Consider the following 11,356-nt stretch of genomic DNA (forward strand, 5'->3'; position numbering starts at 1 on the left):
GTATAATGATTTCATACACTTCCACCTTATGCAAGCTCCTCTATCTTTTCAGATAAGTGTGTGTTTGATGACACATGCTTTTTTTTTTTTTTTTTGAACAAACGATTGATGACACGTGTTGATTCTTTCATCTTTGTGAAAAAGTAATATGGAGAACGATTGCTATTAGGATTAGTGTTTAGAGAAACTAATAATACATGTTAGGTTTAAGGTCAATTGTTTATCATTTTCATGTATGCTTTATTTGATTTAGTTTGTCGGCCAACCAACTAGCCATTGCTGCCGTGGTATATTCTCCACATTTGTTTTGATTTTGCTGTCTCTTTAAAAAAGCTTTCAACATCGAATCAGCTTACCTAAATTAAAATAATTTGGTGCAAAGATTGGAAATTCCGATGATAAAGTGGTACATGTTGAGTTTTAGAAAACAAAGTGAGATTAATTGTAATTCCAAGCGTCATAGTGAGAAACAAGCCTTAAAAAAACAAGCATAAAAGCATTATTTCATTCACTTTTAGACGGACTTCTGAACGGTAAAACCATGAAAGAAAAATGGTAATCGAACCACAACCACACGATGTGGTCAAAAGCTGTGCGCTCTACTAGCTGAGCTAAGATGACATTTGTGGTTGAATACATTTTGAATACACCAAACTACATAAATAATTTAAAGTGAGAAAGGAAACAAAACTTGTTAAGCTTGTCCCGTCGGCAATAACATAATGGACCACATTATTATGAGAATGTACTATTTGAGATGCAAAGTATGTAACCCTAGAAAAATGCTTTAGATTATGGTAATACATTATGAGAGAACATCGTATTTAAAGAGATATTTTGCACCATACAAAGATCAAGTGATTCGTACATTTACATATTCTCACACAATTAACCAGACACCATTACATTACATTGATAAAAACGAGTAATGGACACAAGAATTTCTCCTAATCTCGATCTTTTAATTATTATGTATATTGTACAAATTGCAATAGAAAAAAGCAATATCCAATTTAGCTTATTCAACGTTAAAAATAGTTAAAGAATAGTTAATACTTTGGCCGACAAACCATATTTTGACGCTTCAACTTCAAGTCTTCAAGAATCAAGACCTCGGTTTTCCTCTCCCACCACCATACGCTTGCTTGCAAATGGCGTTAGGTTTCTGCGGAGGTATGCACAGATTCGAAGACGCTGGGCAAGCCTGCAGACAATTATCCCCCAAGCTTCCGGACACTCCATTACCTCCGGTCACCAGTCCCGCCGGCGGCTGCCCAATCAAAAAGTTCCCGTCCAAGTACAACCTCTTTAACGACTTTTTCCGCCCGTACTCCACTGGGATCCTGCCACGTAGCCGGTTGTACCGAAGTGACAGCGACGACAGCATAGGATAGCTCCCGAAATTTACCGGCACGTAACCTTCGATTCTGTTGGAACCCAAATCAAGGGCCACGAGATCGCCACCGCCATTGGGCGGGATCTCGACACCTGTCAGGCTGTTATTGGCCAAATCTACTTGCTGGAGCGACGGGAGGAGAAAGAACCACGACTGTAGAGCCCCGGAAAACGAGTTCTCGCTGAGTTCTATCACTTCCAACTGAGTCAAGCCGGCGAAGGCCGATTCCGGAATCGACCCGGATAACGAATTGTGCTTCAGAGCGAGTTCAAGGAGGTTCGGGGGCAGTTTGGGGATTGTGCCGGCGAGCTTGTTGAAGCTCAGATCGAGCCGTCGTAAATTGGGTAGCGAGTTCAATGTGTTTGGGAGAAACCCAGATAGTAAATTGTGGGAAATGTCTAAGGATTCGAGGGATTTAAGGTTGGAAATGGAGGGAGGGAGCGAGCCGGAGAACGAGTTGGATTGGAGAGTTAAGGTTTGGAGGTTGGAGAGAGAGGAAATGGAGGATGGGATGGCGCCGGAGAAGTAGTTGTCGGCGAGGTCGAGAGTGGTGAGGTTGGTGAGCTGAGAAATTAGCGGGGTGAGCGTCCCGGAGTAGGCGGCGGGGTCAAGGGTGATTTGGGTGACCCGGGTCGAGTCGGGTGAGCAGGTGACGCCGCACGTGAAGTGGGTTCGGCGGGGGATGGCGCAAGGGTCGGTGGTGAAGTCCCAGGAGGCGAGGCAAGACCACGGCGGAATGGAGGAGGGTTTGACGGCGGATTTGAATGCCTTGAGGGCGGAGATGTCTGAGGGGGAAGTGAGGGCTTGGATTGGAGAAATGTGATTGGTGGAGATTAGGAGGGAAATGTGAAGGAGGAGGAGGAGGCGGTGGTGGAGGTTGAGGTTAGGCAGAGGCATAGCTACTTGGTGGTTTGTGTTTGAAGGAGTGAATGAGTGACTTTTGAGCATTTTTATGGATGGAGAATTACGAATGATGTAATGTGAATGCGTAGTGGGGTACTGGCTAGTTAGTGGTGAGTGAGTTTAGCTATCCAGTTGGAGAGCACTAAGACATTGGAAGACTTTCTAGTTTGTCAATCATCTGAGTTGCTAATTTACATGTTAATAATTAACATATGTATTGTCATTTAATAATGGTTTAATAATATTCATATTCACGATAAGTAAGAAGTTATAAGTTCGCATCTTAAAAATAACGAGTTTCATACCAATTTATTATTCGACTCTCTCGAAATAAATATAAATCATTGTATCCAACAAAATAAAATCATTAGACGTCCTAATTCATTTGTTATAATATCAACGATTGACATGATTCATATATTATGTAATTAAAATATTAGATTAAAATGTTAGACTACTAGCAAACAAATTTACATGTTTAAACATAAATAAACTAGTTTCTGACAAAAAAACAAACTAGTAATACCAAATGCCAATGCGAAGTAAGACAGAAAATGTTATAAAGATTTGAGTTAAGATATTTAGTGATTTGTTTATGATTTATGGAGGTGAATTTTCTGACCTGCATCACAGTTCACACACGTCTAGTAGTTGTTGACATGTTGCAATTTTTAATTTCCTTATAGGAACTTTGTTTGGCTCAAAAGCCGCAAGGTAAAAATCTGTTTTTGTTTGAGATTCTGAGCATTGAGAAATCTGCTTGCTGCCTGCTGGCATGCTTGTTTTCTAATTGCAGCGTGAAAAGGGGAGGGGTTCTTAATTCAGTAATTTGGAAGTTGCATGGTTCTTCGTGGGGGATAAAAACACAAAAACTCACAAATGTGCTAGACGAATGATGTCCATGCAAAAGAAATGACAACAAAATATACTTACTAAAAATGCTTGACGATCGCCATTTAGTATTACGGTTTAGTGATATTTAGTGGCGAAGTCATGAATTGTTGGGAAAAATGGTGAAATGTAAAAGCGTAAAGGGTGATCACTTAAATAGATAATTGAATTTCAATGAGACATCCTTAAACTGGTTACCTTCTTGAAGTTGTTTAACTGAATTCATAGAATTAGATTTAACTATGTTCCACTAATTCAGTGGTTTCGTTTTACCAACAAGGGACCCAAAAAATCAAGTGGATGATGACACACTACAAGATGCACAAGGAAATTGAAGAAGATTTCCCTAAATCCTTAGTCTCAAGTTCAATTTTCTCCTCAGATTTTAAAGTAAAAAATTATCTCTGAACTTCAAGATTATACGAAGTAACTCTCCGACAATAAAAAAAAAGGGACAATCATTGCACTTGTAAACCCTAAAAACTTGAGTTATTTCTTCAAACCATCTCAAATTATTCAACAAAGACAGTAGTAATCTTGTGAAACCAAACCTGTCTTTTGCTCATCTTCTGAACATTATCCTCCTGCCACTCACGGTACATCGAGAAGAGTTCCAATAGCACTTTCAGATCCACAATACCTACATTTTCAAAACTAAAAAAATACAAGCAACAATCTTCCAAATTCAGCTAATCCAATTCCTATGTAAGGACTTCATATTGGTGTTTTATGTTTTTCAATCTCTTCTTCAACATTAACATTTGTCCCCTTCCAAAAAAAGTCCTTATGTTATTATTCATTCAGTAAACAAAATACAACCTTTCCTATTCATATTCAATTATCAATTAAATAAAATTAGAGTTTTGAGAAACAGAATTCCAACGCGCCTAAAACAACCCAGAATTTAGTTTTTCTTTACAACCAGATTAGAAAAACAGAAATCTTCAAACCACCGAAAAAGTTAAAGAATTACATGTTTGAGTAAAGAGACGGAATAAACATGTTTGTGGGATGTATGGCCAAACAAGTTGATCAGAGCAGACACGGCTAGCTGATGGCGGCTGGCTTGAAGGATGGGAGCTCTCTGGTTTTCAAAAGGGAAGGGGACTGAACATGGTGTGAGGCAGCCGTAACGGGGATTTTTTTTTTTTTTTTTTTAATCACTAAACTGACTAGCGTCGTTTTAATTAAGGAACATTTTAATTTTTTTAATCACTAAGTTACACAGTGTCGTTTTACTCAAGGGTTTTTCAACCAAAAAAAAAAAAAAAAGGGATCGTTGCTGCGCAGCGCAGCAGGAGCAACCCAGAAAACAAGAGAGAAGCCATCACTTCCGAAGGAGCCAGAGGGTCAGAATCACCGTTCTTAGGCTTGATTTCCGATTAGGAGAGGGGCGGCCGCCCCTCCTTGCTCCTCTGTAGCTTTGCAATTGGTGATATTCCTCTTTATTTGTAAATGAGAGGCTATAAGTTCAGTTCTTACCAAAATAAAATGTCATACACAAAGTTAAATCTTATGTGGCTATAAATTTAAGACCTAATTATGTTCTTCGAGAGCTTTGAACTGGTACGGGCGTGCCAATACATGCGGTGAGGGTGTGCTCTGCAGTGAACTTATGATAAGCGACTAGGACTGAAGAAGGAACATTGTGGCCTTAAATTCTACGACCTGAAGCCATGCAAAATCATTGTGAATGTCTACTAGATCATGAGCATTGGATTCAATATCGGATATGATATGGGCAAATTAAAGAAGTAAGTTCGCCTACTCAAACACTAGCTTATTGGACAAAGATACTTGAAGGTTATTCTGGTTTTAAAAATGAAGGAAGTATGGCCGTTCTTCCGAACGTGAATTGGGAATAACAAATTTTAAAGGACACCTTACTTGCCGAGATACTAGCAAGATGATCTCTTCGACGAAACACGACAAATGGGATTCCTACATTGAGACTGTTTTGATCAATCAGCAATAACGAACTTCCTCAATGCTGAAACAAGTTATGTTGATTGTGGAGCGATTCCAGTTTATAAAAACACAACTTTTTCAATGTTGAAACTAAAGGAATGTTTCACCGTAAAATCAATTGATAATATAAGGAGTAGCATAACTTACTTATATGCTCATGCAAGGTGTGTGTGATGAATTTTCAAGCCTAACACGTGAACAACACAAATGGGGTGACGTGGAGCACGTGTGGCTGTGGGGTTTCATACATGGGGCAACTTGCTTTGATACTATGAAGGAAGTTGAGGTTCTACTATAGAACCAATTGGAATGTGGAGAGTAGTTGATTCAATGGATAACATAAAACCATGAAGCAAACTCTAGAACACAATAATTTCTTAATTCTTGTTGATTCTTACGTATGAGAATAACCAAGAACAAAGGAAATCTATGTTTGAAATATGCCCTAAAGTCAATCATAAGATGATATTTTATGAACATTTCACATGTTAAACTAATTTAGTTTATTGTAAGAGCAAAGATTATGGTTTACTTTCGAGTTATTGGTGTGAATGACAGCAAGTCAAAATTGTAAGTGCTCAATAGAGAGTGAGTCCACCGATACTCATGTCATATGAGAACTCACTAGTTGGGATAATACAAAGTAGTCTTTTGACATGAGGCATCATAGTTGTCTTGTGGTCAGGTCCTTAATCATTGACTATGTTAAAGGCATTCCATTATATGGTGTCCACAACATAGTTGGAGTTAAGCTACTTAACCATTAGGCACATGAATGCACTGTTGAAAATGTGTCCTAAAGCCAATCATGAGATGATGCTTTACGAAATTTCACTTATTAAACTAATCTACTTTATACAAAGGCAAAGATTATTGTCTAAAGTTGTCTCATTAAATGTCATAGGCTTAAACTATAAGTCCAAGAAATATGTGATTAAAAAAATGTGATCTAAAAAGTTAGATTCATGAGACATTTCTCTTTCATTTACATATCCTAAATGTTCTTGATCATAGAATTACCAAATGGGCGTTGACGAATTGGATAGATCAATGTATACTATGTGTTTTCCCTAGAGAGTGACTGGTCTCGTTCATTGGTGTTAATGACACCAAGACAAGTATGTAGGTGCTCATTAGAGAGAGCCTGCTGAATGGATCAACGAGGAGTTCTCATACTCTTGTCAAATGAGAACTCACTAGTTAGGATAATGCAAAGTTGTCATTTTCCATGAGGCATCATAGTTGTCTTGTGGTTAGATCCTTAATCTTTGACTATGTCAAAGGCAATTTATTAGAGGGTGTCCACGACATAGTTAAGGTTAAGCTACTTCATCATGGGGTCACATGAATGCACAACAAGAGATCTTTAACCTTTAAACTGTTGAGGGAGAATACTGTATGATATGATTAAGAATCTCTGGCTCAGTATGAATCAGGTTTAGGAAGTACTTTCCAAATCACAGTTAAGGTAATCATATAGACAATAGAATCACATTGGATAGTAAACATGTATAAAATTTCTGAGTCTTTTTTGTCGTCTAGCCTTAACTTTCTTATTACCTTGGTCAAGCTAATAAACTATCACCAAATAATGTGATCATGAGTATTGTTTTAGAGAAAGACCGTATTGCATTGTAATCTCAAATTGAATAGATTCTCCAACCTCTTCTGCTTAGTTTGAGAGTCATGGCATACTGCTAGATATTACTCATGGTTTGTGGAAGCCCTGATGATTAGGAAGAATTGAAAAGTGAGTTTCAATTCACTATCAACTATAAATAGCCAATAGCTCGCTAAAGAACCTAATGGATGACATGTTGTGCAAGGTAACGATTGAAGAATACAACGAAGTTGAGTAAGAGTAGTTAAACAGTTTAATTGTATATGGCTAGGATATAAACAAAAGTAGAACATTCCCTTTCTATAGCTCTATGACAAAAAGCCATCTCTAACCGAGGAGGCCAAAAGGTCATAGGGCCAAACATAATTTATTATTTTAATTGAATTAATATGGTTACTTAACTTAAATTACCTCAATAATTTTACGTCTCAGATTTTGAGTGTCACGTGTCAATATGTGAGTAACTTTTTATGTTGTTTAATGTTACTTAATGTTATTCAATGTTGTTTTATGGTTTAGGAAGTTATAGGAAAAAAATAGAAATTTTAAATTTTTTTTAAAAATTTTTGAAAAAAAAAAAAACTGTATTAAAAAAAAAAAAAAAAAAAAAAAAAAGACTTGTAAAAAAAAATTCAAATATAATGGCTAGCTGACATCAGCAATTAGCCGTTGGTTTCAAATATAAAGGGGAGGGGTTCTTAATTCAGTAATTTGGAAGTTGCATGGTTCTTCGTGGGGGATAAAAACACAAAAACTCAACAAATGTGCATGACGAATGATGTCCATGCAAAAGAAATGACAACAAAATATACTTACTAAAAATGCTTGACGATGACCACTTAGTATTACGGTCTAGTGATATTCAGTGGCGAAGTCATGAATTGGCGGGAAAAAGGGCGAAATGTAAAAGCGTCAAGGGTGATCACTTAAATAGATAATTGAATTTCAATGAGACATCTTTAAATTGGTTACCTTCTTGAAGTTGTTTAACTGAATTCATAGAATCAGATTTAACTATGTTCCACTAATTCAGTGGTTTCGTTTTACCAACAAGAGACCCAAAAAACCAAGTTGATGATGACACACTACAAGATGCACAAGGAAATTGGAGAAGATTTCCCTAAATCCTTAGTCTCAAGTTCAATTTTCTCCTCAGATTTTAAAGTAAAAAATTGTCTCTGAACTTCAAGATTATACGAAGTAACTCTCCGACAATAAAAAAAAGGGACAATCATTGCACTTGTAAACCCTAAAAACTTGAGTTATTTCTTCAAACCATCTCAAATTATTGAACAAAGACAGTAGTAATCTTGTGAAACCAAACCTGTCTTTTGCTCATCTTCTGAACATTATCCTCCTGCCACTCACGGTACATCGAGAAGAGTTCCAATAGCACTTTCAGATCCACAATACCTACATTGTCAAAACTAATAAAATACAAGCAACAATCTTCCAAATTCAGCTAATCCAATTCCTATGTAAGGACTTCATATTGGTGTTTTATGTTTTTCAATCTCTTCTTCAACATTAGCATTTGTCCCCTTCCAAAAAAAGTCCTTATGTTATTATTCATTCAGTAAACAAAATACAACCTTTCCTATTCATATTCAATTATCAATTAAATAAAATTAGAGTTTTGAGAAACAGAATTCCAACGCGCCTAAAACAACCCAGAATTTAGTTTTTCTTTACACCCAAATTAGAAAAACAGAAATCTTCAAACCACCGAAAAAGTTAAAGAATTACATGTTTGAGTAAAGAGACGGAATAAACATGTTTGTGGGATGTATGGCCAAACAAGTTGATCAGAGCAGACACGGCTAGCTGATGGCGGCTGGCTTGAAGGATGGGAGCTCTCTGGTTTTCAAAAGGGAAGGGGACTGAACATGGTGTGAGGCAGCCGTAACGGGGATTTTTTTTTTTTTTTTTTTTTAATCACTAAACTGACTAGCATCATTTTAATTAAGGAACATTTTAATTTTTTTAATCACTAAGTTACACAGTGTCGTTTTACTCAAGGGTTTTTCAAAAAAAAAAAAAAAAAAAAAAAAACAGGATCATTGATGCGCAGCGCAGCAGGAGCAACCCAGAAAACTAGAGAGAAGCCATCACTTCCGAAGGAACCAGAGGGTCAGAATCACCGTTCTTAGGCTTGATTTCCGATTAGGAGAGGGGCGGCCGCCCCTCCTTGCTCCTCTGTAGCTTTGCAATTGGTGATATTCCTCTTTATTTGTAAATGAGAGGTTATAAGTTTGGTTCTTACCAAAATGAAGTGTCATACACAAAGTTAAATCTTATGTGGCTATAAATTTAAGACCTAATTATGTTCTTCGAGAGCTTTGAACTGGTACGGGCGTGCCAATACATGCGGTGAGGGTGTGCTCTGCAGTGAACTTATGATAAGCGACTAGGACTGAAGAAGGAACATTGTGGCCTTAAATTCTACGACCTGAAGCCATGCAAAATCATTGTGAATGTCTACTAGATCATGAGCATCGGATTCATTATCGGATATGATATGGGCAAATTAAAGAAGTAAGTTCGCCTACTCAAACACTAGCTTATTGGACAAAGATACTTGAAGGTTATTCTGGTTTTAAAAATGAAGGAAGTATGGCCATTCTTCAGAACGTGAAATGGGAATAACAAATTTTAAAGGACACCTTACTTGCCGAGATACTAGCAAGGTGATCTCTTCGACGAAACACGACAAATGGGATTCCTACATTGAGACTGTTTTGATCAATCAGCAATAATGAACTTCCTCAATGCTGAAACAAGTTATGTTGATTGTGGAGCGATTCCAGTTTATAAAAACACAACTTTTTCAATGTTGAAACTAAAGGAATGTTTCACCATAAAACCAATTGATAATATAAGGAGTAGCGTAACTTACTTATATGCTCATGCAAGGTTTTTTCTCCCATCAATGTGAGATTCATTTTTAACAAGCTCCCTCGTGTGTGATGAATTTTTAAGCCTAACATGTGAACAACACAAATAGGGTGACGTGGAGCACGTGTGGCTGTGGGGTTTCATACATGGGGCAACTTGCTTTGATACTATGAAGGAAGTTGAGGTTCTACTGTAGAACCAATTGGAAATGTGGAGAGTAGTTGATTCAATGGATAACATAAAAACCATGAAGCAAACTCTAGAACACAATAATTTCTTAATTCTTCTTGATTCGTACGTATGAGAATAACCAAGAACAAAGGAAATCTATGTTTGAAATATGCCCTAAAGTCAATTATAAGATGATATTTTATGAACATTTCACATGTTAAACTAATTTAGTTTATTGTAAGGGCAAAGATTATGGTTTACTTTCGAGTTATTGGTGTGAATGACAGCAAGTCAAAATTATAGGTGCTCAATAGAGAGTGTGTCCACCGATACTCATGTCATATGAGAACTCACTAGTTGGGATAATACAAAGTAGTCTTTTGACATGAGGCATCATAGTTGTCTTGTGGTCAGGTCCTTAATCATTGACTATGTTAAAGGCATTCCGTTATATGGTGTCCACGACATAGTTGGAGTTAAGCTACTTAACCATTAGGCACATGAATGCACTGTTGAAAATGTGTCCTAAAGCCAATCATGAGATGATGCTTTACGAAATTTCACATATTAAACTAATCTACTTTATACAAAGGCAAAGATTATTGTCTAAAGTCGTCTCATTAAATGTCATACGCTTAAACTATAAGTCCAAGAAATATGTGATTAAAAAAATGTGATCTAAAAAGTTAGATTCATGAGACATTTCTCTTTCATTTACATATCCTAAATGTTCTTGATCATAGAATTACCAAATGGGCGTTGACGAATTGGATAGATCAATGTATACTATGTGTTTTCCCTAGAGAGTGACTGGTCACGTTCATTGGTGTTAATGACACCAAGACAAGTATGTAGGTGCTCATTAGAGAGAGCCTCCTGAATGGATCAACCGGGAGTTCTCATACTCTTGTCAAATGAGAACTCACTAGTTAGGATAATGCAAAGTTGTCATTTTCCATGAGGCATCATAGTTGTCTTGTGGTTAGGTCCTTAATCTTTGACTATGTCAAAGGCAATTTATTAGAGGGTGTCCACGACATAGTTAAGGTTAAGCTACTTCATCATGGGGTCACGTGAATGCACAACAAGAGATCTTTAACCTTTAAACTGTTGAGGGAGAATACTGTATGATATGATTAAGAATCTCTGGCCTCAGTATGAATCAGGTTTAGGAAGTACTTTCCAAATCACAGTTAAGGTAATCATATAGATAACAGAATCACATTGGATAGTAAACATGTATAAAAATCTAAGTCTTTTTTGTCGTCTAGCCTTAACTTTCTTATTACCTTGGTCAAGCTAATAAACTATCACCAAATAATGTGATCATGAGTATTGTTTTAGAGAAAGACCTTATTGCATTATAATCTCAAATTGAATAGATTCTCCAACCTCTTCTGCTTAGTTTGAGAGCCATGACATACTGCTAGATATTACTCATGGTTTGTGGAAGCCCTGATGATTAGGAAGAATTGAAAAGCGAGTTTCAATTCACTATCAACTATAAATAG

General features: G+C 36.8%; 1 protein-coding gene across 1 annotated transcript; it reads right to left on the reverse strand.

The window, feature by feature from the left end:
* Positions 1-823: 823 nt before the first annotated feature.
* On the reverse strand, positions 824-2,504 carry LOC137725900 (Leucine-rich repeat (LRR) family protein). Its single transcript, XM_068464738.2, has one exon. The coding sequence runs from the start codon at positions 2,342-2,344 to the stop codon at positions 1,106-1,108; it is 1,239 nt and encodes a 412-aa protein (XP_068320839.2). The 5' UTR covers positions 2,345-2,504; the 3' UTR covers positions 824-1,105.
* Positions 2,505-11,356: the final 8,852 nt, after the last annotated feature.

This window comes from Pyrus communis, chromosome 5 (genome assembly GCF_041283825.1).
Source record: "Pyrus communis isolate YQ-2024b chromosome 5, ASM4128382v1, whole genome shotgun sequence".
NCBI lineage: Eukaryota > Viridiplantae > Streptophyta > Magnoliopsida > Rosales > Rosaceae > Pyrus > Pyrus communis.